This window comes from Tympanuchus pallidicinctus, unplaced genomic scaffold, assembly GCF_026119805.1.
Source record: "Tympanuchus pallidicinctus isolate F22 unplaced genomic scaffold, pur_lepc_1.0 scaffold3, whole genome shotgun sequence".
NCBI classification, from domain to species: Eukaryota; Metazoa; Chordata; class Aves; order Galliformes; family Phasianidae; genus Tympanuchus; species Tympanuchus pallidicinctus.
In genome coordinates, this window is record NW_026294747.1 from 91,617,496 (window position 1) to 91,639,297 (window position 21,802).

Sequence of the window (21,802 nt, forward strand, 5' to 3'; positions counted from 1 at the left end):
TGGAAAGAGCCTTTTGTATTCCCTCTAGCAAGCACAAATAATTTTTAACTCCTTTGGAGCACAAGCTCTGTTTTAAAGCTGTATGCTTCTTGAAATGAGTCTTTAGTGTAAATACATCATTTAGAAATTGCAGGCAGATCAGGCCGTTCGGATCTTTCTCCTTCATGTCAGAAAATGCCTAAATTAAAAAAAAAAACAACATGTTCTATAATGCAGAGACTGTTTTCTAGGTGCTTTAAGTCTGAAGTTGTGTCTGTGTGACCAATAATAATCAAAAGGGCTGTTACCCATACAAATCCAGTCAGTCCTGTAATATGTTGATTAGGATGCTCACAGATGGACAGTGGGTCTGCTCTTGATGATGGTAAACAAAGTTTTCTTTTGTGAAGGGAACATTTGCCAGAGAATTGCTTGAAGCAGGGTGGTAGTACTGCATCATCTTTTGGATTGCACTTTACTTTCAATCCAGCAGGCTGCTGGTTGTATGGGTCTTCTAGAGGAGTGAGAAGAGGCTGGTTCATTACTAAGGGCTTCAGAAATGGATGCTTATGGCCAAGCAGAATAACCTCCACCCCTCAGGGCAATAGTTTTTCTCTGTGGTGGCAGCTTCCTTCCTTCCAGAGGTGGGCCTGGTGATCTATGTTTGTGGATAGGATATAACCATATTTCCCATCAGTTTGAAGCTGTTCTGAGCCAGGGATCTGTCCTGAGCTGATGAAAAACTTCACAGCAATGCTAGTGGCGTAAATGGAGGATGAATGCTGAACCTAAGCTGTGCAGTTCGGCAGTATAAAAATAAGAAGACAAAATAAAAAGAAGAGGGAGAGAGGGAAGGCGACCTCCTAGACATGCACAGAAAAAGGGCTGGAAGTCACCTTTTTTTTATAATGGAGAGGGAGAAGTGAGCTGAGCTTGAAGCAAAACTATCGGCAAAGCTGGAATTAAAAGAAAGCTTTAAGAATGATCTAACTTTTATTTTATTACATTACAGAAGACAAAAAATCAATAGCTGGTAATTCAGACATAAATGAGTTATACGGGCCATTGACACAATGGACCAAACTTTATAACAACCACATCTGATGCTGTCAAGCCACAGGCTTCAGTGGCGCCAGTGATAATTATGGCCGATCACCTCTAATTCAGAGCTGCCTTGCTTGATAAAGGTGTCACTCTGAGTGGCTGCAGCATCAATATCAATTGAGGGTGTCACCCAGCAGGTCAGTCTGCTGCAGAGATCTGCTCTTTTTTAATTGAATAGGAGAAACCCTTCGTTTCTCTCCTCCTCTCTATCTTTGAAATTCATATGTACCTTAAACACAAATCATTGGAGTTCATGGCTGAAACTACTTGAATTCAAGACTGAACCATGACTGAAGCTAGCCATGCTGATCCATAGAAGCACATTCTGGAGATAATTTATAACCCTAAGAGCATCTCGGGGAGGAAACTTTGCTACTTTACAATAATCTCTTTGCCTTGCTGTATAAGGAACATTAAATCACTGCTGGGATCAATTAACGAAACCTTCCCCACAAACTCTTGTTGATAAAATGTTGCTAGGCAATAGAAATTACTTTTCTGTAAATTCCATCATTATAAGGAAGAAAACACATTGACTGATATGTTTTCCTGTTGCTTTATGAATGTGGGGGATAGATGTTTTCACTGACTGTTCTAAAACCGAATTTCTGAGACAATGGGTGAGGTGACTTTTAAAATATGCTGAAATTCTTGATCTATAAAGCAAGGAGCCCCTTTCAAACACCTCTCCAGTATTTCAGGTGCCATTAATGCATGCATCTCTGTAGTCTGGCAATACAAACTGATACGCATATCAGCGCACATATGGGTATTGAGATATTCTCATGTATTGCTGTTATTGCTCAGGCTTTGCATTCTTGTGCAGAATTGTCACTTTTTACAGTTGAATACAATTAATTGTAAGTAATGAATGGTGAAAAAACTTCTGTGGGAGAGGACACATGAGGCATTTCAGCTGTGGTTGCTGCAGTGTATAACGTTAGCAGGAGTTGGACTCTGCCATACGATGCTGAGCAGTCAGCACCACAGTGGCTGATGCCAGTGCACGTGAAAGGTTTTGTTTTCAAAAATTTTTCACTGGTTCCACTTAGAAACATTCTCTACCCTTAAAAAAAGCCATGCATGTCAAACTTGTGAAATAAACACCAGAGAGGGACTGTTTCAGATGCGGGGTAAACAATAGCAGCACTGCAGCTCGTTTGGTTCATAAGTTCACAGTGCTGTATGGCTTGAGGCTTTTCTGCTACTATTAAAGTAGCAGAGAAAGTGCCTTGCACCGGTAAGTCTACAGATGCACTAAGAAACAGCCCTGTAGTCCCCATTCAAAAACTCAGGGCTCGATTCCAGGCCTTCATGTGCCAGCTCTGTGCAGTTAAGGGGGGAGAAAGCTCAGTGCAGTGGCACAACCTGCAAAATCAGTGCTGTGCACTCTGCCGGACCTAAACGAACATGCTGTGTCCGCTTCAAATCTTCTCTGCTGCCCCCCGGCTCTATCTCCTCCTCTCCCAATTGCCGGATCCTCTTGAAGCCTGTAACACGCGGGCATTTGAGCACGAGTGCGATTCGTGTAGGATCTCCCGGTCAGCCTCGTCAATCAAACCAGCCCCGTCCCTGGGCTTCCCTGCAATCCCGCAGGCAGCTGCGCAGGCCGTTCAGAGGCGGCACTGTTTCTTTCTCTGTTTACTCGTTTCCAATGGCAATTGCACCACCAAGTCTCAGTACGTCTGGAACTCGGCCTGGGGCTGTTTTGGTTACATTGAAGTTTTTGCTTCAGCTCTGCCAGATTTAAATGGTGACTTCACCAGCACTGAGCTAAAAAGGAGAAAAGGGGAGGAGGGAGGCAGAGCAGTGAGCGGGAGCGAACGAGGGAGAGGGCCAGCGCATTACATCATCATTTGGACGGGAATCAAATGGGAAGGATATGACTCACTCGGGCTAGTTAAGCTTTGGCTCAAGTTCTACATACACTCATTCCAGGGCTCTCATGTTCTGCACCTCAGCAGGGAATTCAGGCTCAGTGATGTCCATGAGGTTTGTTTTTAATTTTCTTTTCCTTTTCTGATTCCTATATACTTTTTTCCCCCGTCGCCTTCCTCCTCCTCTTCTCCTCCCCTCCCTCATCTCCCTTTCCCACTCTCTTCCACTTCGACAGAGTTTGTTTTCTGGTGTGTGTAACCCCGACTGTTAGCAGCAGAAGCTGATTCTTAACCCAACCAAACCCAAACAAGGAGCGCAGCAAACTTGAGAGAAGTTTTTATTTTCTTCCTTTTTTTTTTTTTTTTTTTTTTTTTCCCCATCATTGTGTGGCTTCTAATCGGAGGAGACGGGGAGAGAGTTAAAATGCAGGAACCAATCGTTTCAATGGTGATGTAATGCTGGAACTGCAGGGTTGTTAAGTAATGTGAGAGGAAGGGGGTCAGGGTTGCAAAGCATTTACCTGCTGTCAAGGGGGTTTAAGTTTATTATCAATTGCAATGACTGTAACTGGCTTCAGACTGCACTCTCTAATTATTCACAGACTCCCCTTTTTTATCTTTTATTATTAAAAGTAAAACTATATCACAGTATTTTTAAAAATGTGATATTATCACAGCTGCAAATTATTTTCCACTAGGGTTTTTTTTTTTTTTTTTTTAATGGTTTGAAACCGGGTGTCTCTTTCACAAAAAGCCCAAGGAGAGCAAAAAGAAAAGAGAAAGGCAAAGAGAAAAGGGGTGGTTCTCCGAGCGTAGTGCCGAATTGAAAGTGCATGAAAAGAGCAGTTCAGCCTCTGCCCAGCAGTGAGTAAAGGGTCCTATCACTGCAGTTCCACAGCAGAGAATGCAACACGAAAGGAGGCAATTTGCAAAGCCTGTCCTGAGGATCCTCAGTGATTTGTGTCTAACACTTGTCAGCATCTTTCTCATGGTTATTTCAGCCTGGACTGACTGCTTTCTCGCAGTGTCTGGGACCAGTGAGGTCCCGATCCTGTGTGACAGACTGGAATGCAACGGATCTGCCCTTCAGAAGTACCTGCGAGTTGGGATGGCTGCCCATGGTGGTTTCCTTTGCAGGACAGAGCACTGTGCTTGTCTTAGTGAATCTGTCTCCCTGCAGACCCTTGAGCCTTTTGTTCACATTTCCAATAACTTCTGGGGTTGAGGGCAGAGAAGAAGTTACCTCCTCCCCAAGCTCACACATTAATATTAGGGTGGGCAATGAGAAGTACAACGTCGAGACCCCTTCTAGATTGTGTTTGTGTGTAGATGTGGGGTGAACGGGAGATGCCAGGTGGTGTCCTCGGGACACCCGTTCTGCCTGAATCAGGTTTCTGTGTCAGGAGCTGCTCCTGGGATCCTGGTCTCGGAAGTGCCCCCTTCAGGGAATTCCTCTCACAGAGCGAAGTGCTGCATCAGTGTCCACTGGAACGGCAGTGCTCCAGAGATTTACTTGGCTAACTACAGATAGCCTAAAATGCTGCTCCTGGGGGTTCGGTGATTTTATTTATTTACTTATTTATTTTTAAGCTTGTGTTGGCCCCTGTGTTGGTCCCCAGAATACCCCAATGCATTGCCTTGCTGGGATCACAAACCCTTACCTCTGAGAAGGAAAAGAGCCCCTCCCCATCCTCTGTAAAGCCATCTTGCACCTAGCTGTAACCCAGAAGTTTTCCTAAATGCTCTGATTTCCAGGCTCTTCAGTCAACTGCTCAAGCACAAACAGTTGCTCAAGCGCCAAACTTTTATCATTTGAGAGCTGAATGCAAGGCCGCACCCGGCTCTGGCCCACACTGCAGTGCAGATATACCATATGGGTTAGATTGCGCAGTGCTCTGCTGAGGATGTGTGGGTTGTGGAGGGAGCTGTGCTGCTGCAGGAGTTCCCGTAGGATTTCTGACTCATATTTTCTCCTAGAAATGTTGGGAAGTGCAACTCCACAAACCATCAGAGTAAAGCAGTGTAGATTCTCCCCTTTGCCTGCCTTTGGATGCTGGTTGGACTGTACTCTTTCTCTTCCTGCCTCTTCTGGCTGGACACTTTGTGAAGGAAGTCTGTCAGTGTTGTCTTAGACAGTGTCTAATCATATTGGCAAGGTGCTGGGCAGAAGATGGCAGGCTTTGTCATGCTCCATCTTTTCCTGCACATCCTAGCTACTTCTCTATCAATATTCATACAAAATGCATAGTGCAGCATGCCCTGGAAGTCCATAGAGATGGGTTTATCATCAGCTGGTACTATCTATTCATATTTCACCCGAGAGGGAGGGCAGCAGAGGAGAATGTAATGATTCTTGGGATGCTTCGGGCTGACTGATGACTCTGCCTTATGCTCACAACCTTCACAAAGCAGCCACATCTTGTCACTCTGCTGATTCCTGCTTGGAGAAGCTAGGTAGAGGATGTGAAGATGTAAGTCCTTCCCTCCCAAAAAAGCATTGCATCTCTAAGTTACGATTTACTTCTGCTACTTACCTGATTTCAATGCGCTACCACAGAGGGAATAGTTTTAAATGCTTCTTTCAAAAAATTGCTGTTGTAAATTCCATATGCATATGTACACGTGTATGTATAAAAATCTCTTGTGCCTATTGAAGCAATAAAGTGTATAATTAATGAGGTATAACTGTTCTGAAGAGAGCCAGACAGCTCTGACAAGTGCTTTTGAACTGCACATTTGTTTTGGCCAAAAATTTATAGCTGCTGCCCCTTCTGAATTCCTCCACTGCCCGTCTTGCAATGTGTAGAGCCACATGCAGGTATGGCTGTGGGCTCACAGCTCTGAGACCAGAGGTTGGCAGCTCTGGCTGTCGGCCTCTCCGCGTTTGAAGCTGGGCCTTCTGGCAGGAGGATTTTCTCATTGAAGGATGATATCTTTAGAGACCTGATTTTTTAAATAGCAGCCAAGAGAAATGTTAGCAGCGCTCTGTAAAAGAGCGTCAGAAGATATATTCAGAAGCACATGTAACCTGTCAAACAAACCAGAGGCCAAACACACCAAAGCTTGTAAGCAGTGTTTGCACTAGAGGCTGACCGCGCGTGGTCGGCCTCTGAAGAAAGGCAATTTGCTCAAAGCAGGGCCTGGCTGGAAGAGTCCCAATACATTTTCCCCACCACGATCCCAAGGAACATTTCCGCCTTTGTTGTTTTATGTGTGCGTTGGCAGACTATCCTCTCTATACGCTGTGTGATCTTAAGCAGTAATTTGGTGCTCCTTAGCTGGTCTCTGCATGCACAAAGGAATTGACTCTGTAGTTGCTGTACAGAAGCATGAGGTACAAGTAGGAAGATATATTTTCAGTTCATTGAGCGTGATTCACTCCATCACTGTGCTCTTCAGTTTTCTTAACTCTGCAGTAAGACTACTTCCTTTAAATTGTTGAGGAAGACTGCTTGTATTTGTGAAGCCAAATGAAATTTTCAAACACAGGATACTGAAGAAAGCACATGTGATCATCAGAGGTATTGTAGAGTGTTTTCACTATGTATAATACGTGTTGAACAGGAATTGTAAGCAAGGTGGACTGCCTTCCCCAGCGAAGTCAAGATATGAGATCTGTATGTTTAACATGCTGCCTTGCTCTGAGTTGAGTTAGGTGTGCTCCACAGTAAGCCTTCTTCCAAGCTTTCCCCCTCCAAAGGGAGCTTTGTTAAGTCCTGCTCTACAAATATGTGCCTGGACCTTCACGTGGCTGGTCATGATGCTGGGATGAATGCTTGGGTCAAAGCAGGACACTTCTGGGGAACAGGTGGCTCTAGCAGTGGTGGCCTCGTGTCGCATTTTGGATACAGGGGCACAAGGACTAAGTTGCCTCGCACTTCAGTGAGGATGCTGGGGCAGGAGGGGGCTTGGCTGCCCTACCCTGTCTCACTCTGTTCTCCTTCCCCACCCATCTTTTGCTCGTCCCGCACATGCCTGGGCCACGTTCAGCCCAAACTGTTGAGATCAGCTTTGCTGAAAATTACACTTCAGATTAAAATACAAGTTACATTCCTTCAGTTTGAACTGAATGTTGGGTCTTTCTCTGCAGCTATAGATAAGCCAGATATGAAGGTAATTACATCTCATTCCTATCTGACTCTCTTATTCGCCATAATCTCTTTTAATCCCTTTGATACTCATCATAATAATGTTAATCTTAATGAACTCATTTGGTATTAATGCGGATGTGATTTGTAAGCTCAGAACAGGCTTGCCATCCTTGCTTAGAGTTCATTAATATCCACTTAACTGTGTTTACACTCTCTTTCTCCTGCAAATGGACTTGCATATCTTTGTCTTCCACCTAGTTGATGTGGCAATTTCCTTAGTGGAACTCTGTTTCCATACTCACGTTTGTGTTTCCTTTCTATTTCTCTGCCTATTTATACAATCCCAAGGAGAGGAGTGATGGAAACACTGCATCCATCTGGTAATGACTCTTACCCCATCGCTTACTCAATTCTTCCACCTTCACATCAAAATTGAAAGAACCCTTATCCTCTTGGTTCTTACTCATGTAGCATTTCTTTTCAGATTGCCTCAGAAATATTACCTTACTATAGCCTTCATTTTATTCTCTCAGAGGGTGAATAAGCAGGAGACACTACCCCTACTCTTGGCAAAGAGACAAACTTCATTGCTTACTACTATATTCTCCCCAAGTGCTCTGTTTATGGGTGGGGTACTTTGCCCAAACAGTTTCCGTTGTGACCAGCCAATTCTAGTGAGGGAGGACTACGTTCAGATTCTGAACCTGATCCAAAGCTTATTGCAGTGGATGGGAGTGCTGCTTTGACAGGCTCTGGAGAAAGTCTGTATCACTCCTTTGAGCACCCACGTACTTTTCAAAATCTCTAGTTTTAGGATGCGCTCTCCTGAAAAACTACTTCTTCTGTCACAGTAACTCCAGGGATTGATGAATCTGGGATTCCCATTATGACGTGATTTCCTCCTCACGTGGGTGCTTAAATTTGTTTTCAAATGTGGCATGGAATTTCTGTGTTGTGGAGCTTGCTGTCTATTCACTCCACTTCCTTCAAACACATTTTTAAGGCCTTCATTGTCCAATAGCATGAATGATTTTTCAGCTCCAGTGGCACAAATTTTGCTTTATAGGGCTTTTGGATTCTGGCACAGCCAGAAAAGTATCACTTACTTAACAGAACGTTGTTTATTCCATGACTGCTTCCGTTCTTTATTTTACATCTTGATATTTCCTTGTAGGTTTCTATGTTAAAATGAATAACTGTACTGAAAACTTCTCAATTCCAATTTACTGAAAGATTTCTGCACATTATAATAAAATCAGCCATCAGTTAAGATAACTTCCAAGTCAAGTGTGAAAATTGTAGTCTCTCAGATCAGCATAAGCTGTATGTGTGTGGTGGTCTTTATTCCAGCATAGTGTCTTTCATTCAAAGGCATCACAGAGTGGTTTGCACACTGCAGTCATTACTCAAATATTAACTCAGACATATTGAAGTTCTTTATTAGCATGAATACAAGATGCACTCACACAAACAAAGAAGTGGAGGGTTTTATTACAGGTACGTACAGCTCTTGTGCTGCTACGTGACCGTGAAGAATAGGGGACAATTTGGTTCAGATGGACACTGCTTTCTACAGATCAATAAATCTGTACCCACTAACGGCACCTAAGTAATAATAATAAAAGTTCATTACATTTTCTCTAAATGTCAACTAATTATCACAAGATCTGTCAAAAATAAAGCTACTAGAAAGTTTTACCACGCTGGAAAAGCCCATCAGCGACAGTAATTTTATATGTCAGTTTTAACATGAGGTATTTTTTTCCAAACTGAGTCTTAAAAACCAGAACAGAAAAAACTTACTGGACCAGATCCTCTCTTGACCTCAGCTTGAGTGCACTCATCATCAAAAAAATTCCAGTACTTTTTTTCTTTGTTGTCATTCAGTTTCCAGATCTGCATGAATTTTTCTTTATTTCAGTTAAGGATGCAATCTGTATTTATTCTGTACTACTAATGCAGGAGTTCTCATTTTTCTAGATACCATTTAGCTTTCTTACATACTGTGAATAAGTGAGTATATTTTTAAGTTCATTTAGAAGATTGACTGAAAAATCAAAATAGAGACTAAGATAAGGTTCAGTTTAGAGACTGATTGAAGAGACAGATTTCTTGCCATTGGAATCCTCTGATGACTGATATCTTCTGTGGCCATTTGTATGAGACAGTCATGCAGTTTAGCACAGAAATCCCTCTGTGTGGATTTATGTATGTGCATATATGGACACACACACGTGTTTGAGGATGCAAAGCAAAATGAACTTCTGTAATTCCTAAACTATCCTACCAGAAGATTTATCACATGAACAAGATTCCAAGTTTCATGACTTAAGGCAGTGATGTGTATGTAAATGCAAGTATGAATGGCAGTTTCTTTCTTTTTGAAATTGAAACCTGCCAAAACTTTGTCCCATTTCAAGTTTATGCAGAATGAGAAATCAAAGTGTGGGCAAAAAATCAGACAACAGCTAAAGAGGGACATTGCTCTGTATGAGTGTTCTGTTTGGGTTTCACTTGCTAATTCTGTGTCGCATGGAACTTTCTCAGTTCAGGGGAAAACCTGTTAACATTACTGCAAATTGGCAGTTATTGTAATGTATTGAGTGAACAAACAGATTATGAAGTGACTTCCCTTTTAGTGATTACTGTTGTCATTTTCTCATTTAAATTACTTTGACAAGACTTTGTAGTTCCCTGTGAAAGTGTTACAACACTTACGGGAATGTACAGAATCCTACTAGTGCTGGTTATGAAGTTATAGGGAGAAAATAATATTACAGAAAAAAAATGAGTTGAAAAAGCATGAATTAATAGAGATCTGTTTAGAAAAGTGGAATGTGCTTGACTGAAATGTTTCAGTTTTGGTTCAGTATTCCTAAAATGCGGTCTTTTGACAATTAACAACTGTTTAAAAAGAAATCAAGAATTGTTTCAAGGGAAAATACTTTCCCTTTGCAAATCTGGAATTGTTACTGCCGAGAAATACCTTTTTGTGTGTGTGTTTGTTTTGTTTAAAAAAGGTCTTAAAAATACAGTTTCTGACTGTATTTTTTATTTTCCACTGTGCACTGGAAAATGATTGAGCTTTGTACATTTTGTTTTCGGCTTGATTTCCAAGGTCTATTCTAAACATTTCTGTTGCTTCTGATTATTACTATATTTCTGTTGGAAAATGCCTGGGAGGTGTGGAGAATAGCAAATGGTGAAGCAGACAGTGATATTCTGGCTGTCTATACATGTGGTATACATTCTGGATTTTTAAATGTCGGCCTCAGATTGTTCACCTAGTGCCTGAGACAAACTCCTGACTGATAGTGCAGCCAGCATCAGCACTATCTGATGTCTCCTTTTCTTTCCTTAAAAAACAGCTCTTTATCTCAGGGAGACTTGATTTAAGGTAGCAATGCTCCAGGAGGGGGATGTTTTTGAGTGCAGATCTGATCAAGCTGTCTGGAGGAAGGATGTGAGCCTGCTGCTTCCCTATACAGCCCTGAGCTCTGGCTGGTAGATTGCAGCAGCACATCTGCATTGGCATGTGTCTCCCGTGCACAGTAATTGTAAAATAGGACAAACATAAGATATAATAATTAACTGATTGGCTCAGGGTCAGATATTTGGGTTGGCCTACAAAAGCCCCAGAGGACTCAGAAAGACTGTAGGGAGAAGAAAAACATTTTGCAGTCAGAGAAACTCTTGGTCAGTGTAGGATGAAGTCTGCTTTGTCTGTTGAATGGCTGTGACCAGGTGGTGCCCCCAGACGTGTTCCTGAGTGAGCAATGGCTTGAGACACTGCTGCAGAGGTAGTCTGGAGAGCTGCATGGAGAGCAGATGCAATTGCTAATGTATTCCCTAGGCCGAAGGGAAGGCACAACAGAAGAAGCAGAGAGTAGGGACCTCAGTTTGCTTTGCACAGAGACATCAAAAGAGGGATCTAATTGCAACCTTCACCTGCTTACAGGATAGTTACTCAAAGGACAGGGTCTCCCCAACTTTGTGGCATGAAGGCAAAAGGTAACAGTCACAAGTTTCAGCAAGAGACGTTCCCATGGGACCAAAGAAAGGAAAGATTCCTGCACGAGGAGGTGGGGAAGCCCTCCAACAGGCAGCAGGGATGTGTAATCCCCATGGCTGGAGGTATTCAAAATTTGCTCAAATAAGGCTCCAAGAAACCTGCTCCAAAAATTCAGATCCTTTGCAGCCAGTAGAAGAGTTTTAACTGTGGACTTTGAATTGCTGTTATTGAGGACAGGATGAGCTGCACTTCGCAATTCTTCATTTCCTAGGTTTCCCATCATTCTGTAAAGGCCATTCACATAGGTTACAGGAGGCAGCTGATAAACCAGTGAAGATGAGACAGGAATCCTGACACCAACCTTTTTTAGCTGAAATGGGAACTAAAATGAAGCAAAATATATTTTTGCTTTACAAACAGCTGTTTGAATAAGTATCTATATTTTCTGCTCATAGTCAAGAATTGTAAAAAATTCTAAAAGGTTTGAGAAAATCCATATCTTAGGTATTTACAAACCAATAAGCTGCTTAAAGTACCTTTCTTTTTTTTCCTTTTTACGAAAATAGATCATCTAAACTGTAACAAGCAGAACAGGCCTTCATAGTATTTTTCAGCATATTTTGCAAAATGAGGAGATAGGGTAATTTTTCAGCCTTCTGAGCTCTGTCCATCCCATCACTGTGTAGGGGATCCATTTGCTAATATTGCTGTAAGCTCAAAGGTATGTTTTACAGGAGCTTAGCTAGCAAAAGCTGTTCCCACTTTAAAGGTAATGGCACATTAATGCCTTTTTGCAGTGAACTCCCTATATACCTCATATCTGTCCATTAACTAATGACCATCCAATATGCTGTCACTAATACCACAGACAAAATTATGCCTTGCCCCTCTGAATGCTCCGTTATTTTACTGTTGCAAAATTAATTATTTATTGGGGAACATAATGTAAAGACTGTGAAACAGTCACTGGACATGAGTGTCCACTGACACTCTGCCTCAACCTCGTAGTCACCTTGAGTTAAAAGGCTCGGAGAACGCTATTGTTCATCGTAATGACATTACAGAAAGCACAACCTACAGCACACGGCCTGGCTCTCAGTACACCTCTGTCACCTTGTTTACTGCCATCCTTTTGCTCTGTTTGCATCCTCTTTTTTTGTGATGAGGGCAAGATTTGCTCTTTTAAAGGGCTGTGTCTGACGGTTCGGTAAATGTCAAAGACGGTTTTGTACCGCTGTCAGGAGAGTGGCAAAAATGTCCTGGCTGAAGGAGCTAATCCTGCGGAAAACAAAACAGAAAGTCCCATACTTTCCTGCAGAATACACTATTTTCCTTTTTCATTAAAAATGTCATTCCCACCCAGTTAATTTATTAAGGGAGCTAATCAGTCGTCCAATAAGATAGTTTTGAAAGCACCCAGGTTACATTTTTATTAATGCATCGGTATTGATGTTCAGGTTTATAACAAGCTGATAAAACCATTTAGAAAAATCACAAAGAAGAGACAGAAAAAAAAATTCATTTGGAATATCAGCTTGTTTTTAACAGAAGAGGAAATGAAAGAAAGCTGACAGATTTAAGGGTTCTTTTGTGTCACTGGTGTGTCTATGGCAGGTGAGCTGTATCTCGTTCTCTGTGTAGAACAAAGTAGTTCACTTAGAGACTGAAATTAAAAATAATAGTGTAAGTTAACTCAGTGTTACTTAATTTTGCTACTATTTTTTGTAAAAAAAAAAAAAAGAAAAAAAGAAAAACACCGGATTTTTAAAAATGAACTCTTTAAAATTAGGTAAATGTCCAAATTAATGCATCAGTTCAAAATAGAACATTTAAAAAGCTTGCTTTTCCAAATATCAGTTATCTATCTGTAAGATTTACTAAATAGTATTCTTTTAGTGAATTTAATATTTTTGGTTTATCTGAAAATGCTGTGTTTGGCAAATTTTGTATTTGATCAGGAGAAAGAAAAGTTCAGCTGTGGCTTTTGAGCTCGGCTGTAATTTTCTGTGTAAATTGTGTCTGTTACAACGCTATTGAATTCACTGTGATATAAAGGAAGCATGTTTAATTTGCACTTAACTCTGTAGATTACTGAATCCTCTGTCCTAATATAACTTTAGGTTGATACCAGGAGCCTCTAGGAAAGTTTTTTGTTATTTCTAACACATGCATAGCACCATTCATGTTGGCAAAAGTAAGGGGCTTAGTGCAGAACACACTTTCGCAACTTGATTTTTTCCATCGAACCCTTGTCCTCACAGTGTGGGCTGTACGGCCAGCAGTGCACTGTGCTGTACTTTGTCATCTTTTCTGTTGCTAGGATGAGTTATGATGACCAAAGATGTGAGGTTTGTAAGACTCAAGAATATTAAAAGGGACCACGTACATTCATGTAGCTAAATGTTCACAGGATTGGAGATTAGATGTCCACAGAGGGTGACTGAAAAAACTTACTTTCCTGTCAGTGACAGGTTAAAAATAATCTGTTTGGTGACCGTATTCCCTGCAGTTTAGGTGGCTTATGATTTTTTCTATCCGGGGTCTTGATAACTTGAAACACCAAAGGGAGCTGAATTGGTTTTACTGTCACATAGTCTGGAGGACTGGCGCTCAGTAGAGCGTGTATCAGTGGATGCCCAAAATGTTCACTACATTTGAAAATCATGTTTCTGTTCTGATCGGAAATTTCACAGTTTTTTCCACCATTTTTCTTCAGAGAAGAGCCGGAAGTTAATAGGAAAGTCTGGAAAACTCCATTTTAAGGTCGCATTCTCAAAGTCATAAAATGCAGGTCCTTTGGGTGAGAGAGACTAAGTGTATTAAATATTAATCACAGCATTCTGGATGGATTATTGTTTTTTAATGGTCATTTCCTTCAGAAAAGAAGATAGCTGAAAAATATGCAGCCTTGAGTAAGTCTAGAGAAATCTATCACAACCTGTAAAATTTGTGATGGTTTTTGTGCTTTGTGAATAGTTCTGGCTGTGATACATTCTGATTGCTATCATTTTTACCCAGTAATGTGGGGTTCTCATTTGGTTATTTCTCCTTGCACTGATCCTTGATACATTGCTTAAAAAAGAAGTCTCAATAGTTGAACCATATGTTTATATCATAGCTCTTAATGTCACAATTTTAATTGATTTTCCCATATTCGGGGTTAGGAGGGGGCTGTATCATGTTCCACAACGTCATAAAAACAAAAATATTTAAAATATGTTTCAAATAAAATGAGGGGGGAGAAGAAAAAATGCTTAACTTAGAAAAGATGTGGGATTCATTAACAAAGGAAAATACTGGCCACGGACCAACGGCAAGCCAAATGTTTTGCCAGCAGTTTGCAGTTCACAGTCATCATTGCATGTCATTCTGCCTCCTGCACCAGCCCCTCCAACCATATATGCCTTCTTTTTAAAGAGAAACCTGTCTGGTTTGAGTTGAATAAATTAATTTGGGTTTACTTAGTTTAAAAACAAAAAATATAGAGGGCCTAATTTTATTTCATTATGCCTGTGGGTAAAGCAATCCAAGGTAATTACAACCACAGTGCTGGTTGCTCTATCTTAATTAAAGAGGATTTTTTGCACATAGGCTTTTGCACGACATAATAAAATAGTTTGTGGTCTGGCTAGGCTCAGTGTCACAAGAGCATGTTCACTTTAGAAATTGTCTGGCTTTTCCAAAAGCTGAGGTCTTTCCATGAAGGAGGAAGCATAGAGGTGTCTCAGCAGAGAACAGGTAGTTTACAATCCTTCCTATTTAATGTAAGGGCACAATCATAGACCATGCAGTGAACATTTCATGCAGTCTCTTGCACTAAGTGGCATGCTTGTCAGCAGCAATGAATGTGGACTTCAGTGATACTTCAAAAAGTTGTATGCATTGGTTACACTGAGCTGTGACCAAACCTCTTATTTCTGCAAACTTTGCTAGTAATGTTTTGGGTTCTTCGGATTTTTTTTGTTTGTTTGTTTGTTTCCTTTGCAAATAGATATGATTTATTGCTTAGCAAATCTTTTTACAGAAAAGATATCAAAGGCTTAAATAATGCACTTGGAATAGTTATTAAAACAACAAAAAAAACCACCAGCTCAAATCCCAACAAGCATGTTTGTGATGCCCTGTTATTAGAAAAGTCAAAGGAGGTATGCTTACTGCTTGCATAAATCATATAGTGTTGTAAAAACACTGTCTCAAGGATGATTAAGGGTAAGTGATTTTCATTACTACATTAAGTTCTCCTTTCTATTGCGGTTCTTTTTATATCATATCAAGTTTGGCTCTTCACTTATGCTACTTTAAAAAGCACCAGTGCCTCAATTACTTAAAACGTGACCCAGTGCATTGATTCAGAAAGATGGCAACACAAGCCAGCTTTATTTAATATTCATGAACCTGATTGGCACACATCCTTTCTTGGGTGCTCTGTCTTGAGCAGTTGGTAAAACGGGTTGAATTCACTTTTGCAAATAACCATGAACCAAACCCTTAGAGTGCTCAAGTGAATAGAATGTCCTTTCCTCCAACAAGTTCCCCCTGCACACCTGGAGGTAGTGCCTTCACACAAGTTCCCTTGTCTTGGATGTGCGTACACATTATTGACATGACAGCCCCATCTGCCTTGACTGAGTATAAATCAAACTGGATAGTGAGAGTTGCTGACTGTCCTTGACTGAGCTCACTTTGCAAGGACAAGGTTCATAATATTTCTGAACCTCTCAAGAAAAGTATCAAGGTTGGAATAAGGAGCATCCAGACATTTTGCTCACTGACAAGCAGTGGATTTCCTTTCTCTGTTGGGGATTCTCCTGTGGCAAATTTAGCTTCAACTGCTCAGGCTGATTGTTTCACCCAAACCTGCATTTATGGAGCTGCATTGCACCCTGTGCCAGGACTGCAGATAAGGGGAGGGCAGCCCTCAGCAGCATATGGATTGCTCTACAGCACTGCTCGCAGAGGCTTCTCTTGGGATATGGAGAAGTGGAACGTGTGGTGCTTGACAAAGCTCTCTCTAGGCATGGACCAGGTCCTTGGCATCACATGTGTAGGATTGGAACTGTGATTATAGATGTGTGAGCTTTCTACAGATCTTTATACCAAGAATTATGGATGTGTAAATGGAGGGAATTAGCCTAGAGGTGAACCAGAGAAATGTTTAGCCTTACACATAAATTCAAAACACGAACAAATTGATTTACTTCCTTCTCTGTGGTGATATGAAGCAACAATATGCAAACACTATCTGAGAGCACAGCTGCCAAAGAAGCACTTCACAGCGAACTCAGAGGGGCATCCCTGTGGCGGCCTCAGCTGAGGTGCCAATGATTTCATAACCTGGGCTTTTATTATGTAAGCTATAAAACCTGCTGAGATGGCTCAGCACGATGGTGCCTGCTGCCAGGGCAGGAATCAGGGTGCAGTGGTGGATCAATAACAGGTTTTCGTGTGGAACAGATCTGTACTGGATGTTTTACATACATGGCTTTGAAAATACAAGAAAGCAGCCACTTTCGATTTCCATTTGTATTAGAGACTTCTCATGAGTATCTGAAATAGACATTTATTGTGACCATAACCCTACTGCAAATTAAAATCAGATTTTAAGTCCCCTGTGAAAAAGGAGCTCATGATAATGTATGGAGATGTCAGAAATGATAGTAAATGACACTTAACTCTAAACGTCAAATACTGTGCTTATCCATGGCTTAGAGTTAAATCTACAGTGGAAATAAGACCAGGAGCTGTGCAAAGTTTACAGAGGTGTGGGGGAGGTTCCCAATAGATGTACAGCCATGAGCTAAAGAATAAACAGCTGGTAGTATGTGTCTGCGAAATGCAAAGTGTCTTGCATATATACTGCTACATTTTCTTCTTTTAAGCCACAGGTTACCTTTGTTACATATCCTACACAGCCTGGACCAGATTGTGTGTGATGCTGTTGATTCTGATAGTTGATTTGTTGCTATAAGGAAAGAAATAAAAGACAAATTTCTGAGTTGCTCTAAAAGGCACGCCTCTGAGTATGCCTGTTCTTAAACTCTTAATTTCTCATCAGATTTTATGTGGAGCTATTCAGAGGACTTGTTATCTGGTAGGCTGACACCAGGCTTAAACCCAGGCTTCCTAAACGAGGGAGAGACCACGGAAAAAAAACCAGAAACAAATACAAAACAAAACTGATCCAAAATCCAACTTTGCTGCTATTCTTTGCACTCGTCATATTTGCCTTTAGTATTGAAAATAAATAAATAAAAAATGAAAGAGCAACAATAGAAAATGCACAGTGGAGAGAGTAAGCCATGGCTTCCGACACTTGGATGTGAGCCACACTCACTGCTGTGCAAATTCCTGCTGCTCTCTGAGCTGAGATCATATTGTTGGAGATGGCAAGTGTATAGAGCACAGATCTGTATCTTTCCTCCATTGCTAACTATTAACAGTAAAAAATAAATGCAGGTGATGCAACAGGCTTTGTTCAGGCCTATTTCTGGGACTGCTGGGATATTTTAACCAGATCAATCAAATGTCTGGCTTCCTGAGGGCCAAACCAAATAGATTTTATGTGATTGTAAACTGAGTGGAGCTGCCACTTTGTTTAAGTAAATTTAACATTTTTCACACATTCACCTGCATTGTGTAGACATGTTTTAGGCTGCATGTGTGACAAACACTTCACTTATTTTATGGGAGACTTAAAGAAAACAGCAACTCTTCTTCCTGTTCTCCTCCTTCTCACTCTTTCTCTTCCTTAGTTAACAAATAATCCTTGAATAATCCTTTTCTTCTGCCCTTCCAACAGCTCTAAGCAAACAACTATTAAAAAAAAAAAAAAAAAAAAAAAGGAAGAAGAAAATTTTTTAAAAAAACCAAACAACTAATGTTTCTTGAATGTCAACATGTCAGGCCAGCAGGAGAAACAAATTACATTGTCAAAGACCTTCCACTGACAACTCCAGGGTAGCAATTCCCACAGTTTAAATCTGGAAACTCTTAAGGCAAATACTGCAGTTGATTTCAGTGGTTGTGGTGGCACTCCACTGAAAAGCAGCTCTTGAGATTGGTTTTCACAACATTGGTCAGGCAGTGTAAGGCACAGCTACGATTACGCTTGCCTTCATGGAAGGGCCAGGGTCAGACCTGCAGACTTGGTCTTTGTCTGGCCAGACAACTGGGGTCACTTCAGCCCTGCAACTGCAGCTGGAGTAGTCCTTCTAGCCTAGTGGGTTTGGTCTCTTCAAACTGTTATGTACAAAGATAGTTTCTCCTTACCTGGCAATGCTGAAAACTGGAGTGAATGAGAGAAATGTACATTCAGAGTTTTAAATTCACTTCTTTCAGTTTTTTACTTGATTCATTTCTTTCCTGGAATAGCAGTTTTATGTTAGCTAAAGCTCTGTTTCAGCAGTAGTCTTCAGCAGGGAAAGTGGGGAGAAAAAATGAAACAGTGCAAACTCAGTCTTCATGGAGTCTATGAACACTTTTCACATTAAAGACACGTGAGATTAAAACAAAACAAACAAAAAAAAAAACCCAGCCAGTGTGTTAGTTCATACCATAACTCTTGGAAGTTGACAGAGCTTGCCCTGAAGTTCTGCTTGCTCTGAAGTTCACAGCTTGCTCTTGGAAGTTGCCCTGAGCTTGCTACATGACTGATTTTTGATCTTTAAGCCCTTTACTCTAAATTGGTACAGGATATGTTCTGTTAGTCTTCCACCAGAGTTTGGTTTGGGGAAAGCATTTCCTCTTTGACCCAAATTTTTTCTCATAACAAAAATGAAAAAAAAAACAACAAACAAACCAACAAAGCAGCTACAAAACACCAAACCAGAAATATCAATACAAATTGGAATGTAAAGTTTTAAAATAAGCTTTGCTTTGTTCATTTGTTTTTCTTGGTGCGATGTAGTGTGTCATTAACACACGTCAGTCAGCACTTTGGGATATAGTTTAAGATCGTGTCTTCATAGATGTCATGTATTTTGCAGGCCTGATTTGGTTTTAAATGAATGCAACAGCATGGCTCCTATGAGCTTCAATGGCAAGAGTATCATGTCCAAGGAAATATCTGCCCCAGTAGGACCAATCTCTCCTCCTTTTTCTCTATTGCATGGGCTGTACAAGTCAAATAGGATGAAAACAAAAAGTAGTGGAAAGCTAGATTGCAGGATAGCATATTTGCTTCAGTGACAGTATCACGAAGAGCAGCAAGGGTGGCATTTGGCCAGTGCCTGCAAGAGAAATGCTATGAACGTTGTGGTGATCCTCCTGCTTCACTTCAGAAGCAAATCGCCACCAGGGGTCAGGAGAAGTTGCTCGGTAGTGGTCTACAGATGTCAAGGTGTAAGGTGGGGAATTTTTTTTGAAGCATACAACATTGATCACTGTCAGAGCTTGTTTTACAACTAGATATAATATATGTTATATGCTGTGTGTTTATGTGCATTTGGGTATAAGTGAGATTCCCAATTGATTTAAGTCCACTGTCTTTGGCAAAGCTACATGTTTTACACCATTGAGAATTGGCTTTACTACTGTTGATGGATTCAAGCTTCTCTTATTGTTTTCTCAAATTATCCTGGTAACTGTGTTATATCTTGAACTCTCTATATTTATAGTTTGTATTTCTCCATGATATCTTGTTCATAAACAAGCACATTTTGAAGATCACTAGGTAGACTATTATGCAGAGGTGTTTAGAAGTTTTGTATATTCTGGCTGAAAAGAAGAAAATGTTGAAATACTTTTGATTCTTATTCCAAAGAACCGTTCAAGAGAGGCAACAAATTCCTGTTTAAAAGCAAACCAAAATAAAACTAGAAGTTTTATACATTTGCCTTTCCATTTTTTATCTCATTTTTGCTTACATTTATTTAAAATATTTCAGAAGAGTAACAATCCTTTCTGCTTAAGCTGGAGATTACAAAAAAAAAAAAAAAAAAAAGTGCTTGGTATCTGACTGACATTATGGACCATTTAGAATTGCTGTTTTTTATTACGAATTTTGGCTGCTTTGTATACATATTTTTAAAACTAAGATTTAAGATTTACATGTTATCTGGAACCTGATCTATAGCTTGAAAGGCTACTGTAACCACAATAAGAATGAAAATAACCCTGAACTGATGAAAATTCAACTCTGAGCACCCAAAGTGGTAATGACTGCAATAGTAGCTTTGTCGATATTTATAAATCAATGCAAACCAGAACTGGATGTTTTAATTTACTACAGTTTCAATGTAACTGATACTCTCAAGTTTAGAGCTTTAAGCTTTGTGAAGTGCAATGTTATTTCAGGGCATGCATCCAATTTTTAAAACATTATATAGATTGAAGACAGATGAGCTTTTCAGAATTATTTTAGGCCTATTTTGATTGAATGCCTGAGATGCAGTTTCCAGTGGAAATTAATTGCATTGATGTGAAAACAAATGAACTCTAACCTCAAAATTAGCTGCAGGTTCTTGCTCAAACCAGTGCTTTAAAAGGGAGAGAGTGGGCGCAGATAGTGGCTGTAAGACACTGTGACAGTGTACATTTTGTTGCAAGAATAAAATAACCTTTTTTCACTGCCCGCTTGCTTTTGCTGTCTCTGTGTGCACGCATGCATAGAGAGAGAAATTTCCCCAGTGCTTTGTGTCTGCACGTGTGGACAATGGCCGCAATGTGCTATTGCTTTTTCCTCTTGCGCACTACTGGAAAACAGGGCCCATCCTTACAGGGTTGTGTCAGCAGCTGAACTTGGGTAAAGTCTGCACCTGTAGCCTTCTGTCATTTGCCTCGAGAATTTTGGAGCACACTGTTGAGTAATATGTGCTTTTCTGGGGGATTTTAAGTAGCAGCTAAGGTGATTTCTAACCTTTGGTAAGTTTGCCTGAGCTATGGAAAAAATGTTGAAGTTGAGTTTGGGATTCTTGTTTACTCAACTGATGTTCTCAATCTACAGCACCTCTGGTTGATATGCAGGCAGAGAGAGCAATGTGTCCTTAAAGAGGAGAGCAGTCACTGTTGGCTTGGGGCTGAAGCTGTCTTCAATGACTTTGTTCCTTCTGCCTTAAGATTCACCCCTCTCCTGGGCTTCTCATCAACTGCATTAATACAGCTGTAGGGTGGGAATGTTAGCATGTTTAGAAGAAGATGAAGCATGTGCAAAGGCTCCTTCCAGAAGTGTCTTATGTTCATTTTGGCTTCTATGAATGTTTGAAAGGAATCAGTGTTGGGGTTGAGGTGGGAAGAGGATTACTGAAGATACAGAGCTACGAGCGACAATATTTTCACACCTGTAGGTGACTTGCAAAAAACATAATTGAGAGTCCCCCTCGTGTACATACTCCTTTCTCCTTCACTGCCATCCCTGAGAGATTTGAGACACTGAAAAAGTATGGGGCAGTTAGCACACAAGTGCTGACTTTATTTGGGGCTATAGTGAGATCTTGACTGTACAAGAACATGTGTTGTGGCTGAAGGGAAGTAGTGAGCAGGAGGGACTGTGTGTGCTATTTCTGTGGTATTTTTGTTAAAGGATGAGATTAAGGACTGGATTTTGGTCTGCTGCTCATTGCGTATCAACTTTTCTAAGCTTCTAATTTTCTTTTACTTGTTTGGTATGGCATTTAAGAAGTTGAGCTTGTATTTTCTTAAATAATATCTTCTGAAAAAATTCTAAGATACATGTTAAATTGGTAGTATTTTCAGTGTTAAGGGTAGAATTTGAATCTCACCTCATATGAAAATACCTACTT

General features: G+C 40.6%; 1 protein-coding gene across 3 annotated transcripts in view; it reads left to right on the forward strand.

Annotated features, from left to right (window-relative positions):
• The window catches only part of CREB5 (cAMP responsive element binding protein 5), a 244,611-nt gene that overhangs the window by 143,125 nt on the left and 79,684 nt on the right, over positions 1-21,802 (forward strand). The window contains exon 1 of one of the 3 annotated variants that reach the window (XM_052694424.1): positions 2,937-3,075. The exons of the other annotated variants lie outside the window; for them this stretch is intronic. Within the exon in view, the coding sequence (XP_052550384.1) occupies positions 3,029-3,075 (47 nt within the window). The 5' untranslated portion in view covers positions 2,937-3,028. Of the gene's footprint in view, positions 1-2,936; positions 3,076-21,802 lie in introns of those variants that run through there. 3 annotated transcript variants of the gene reach the window in all.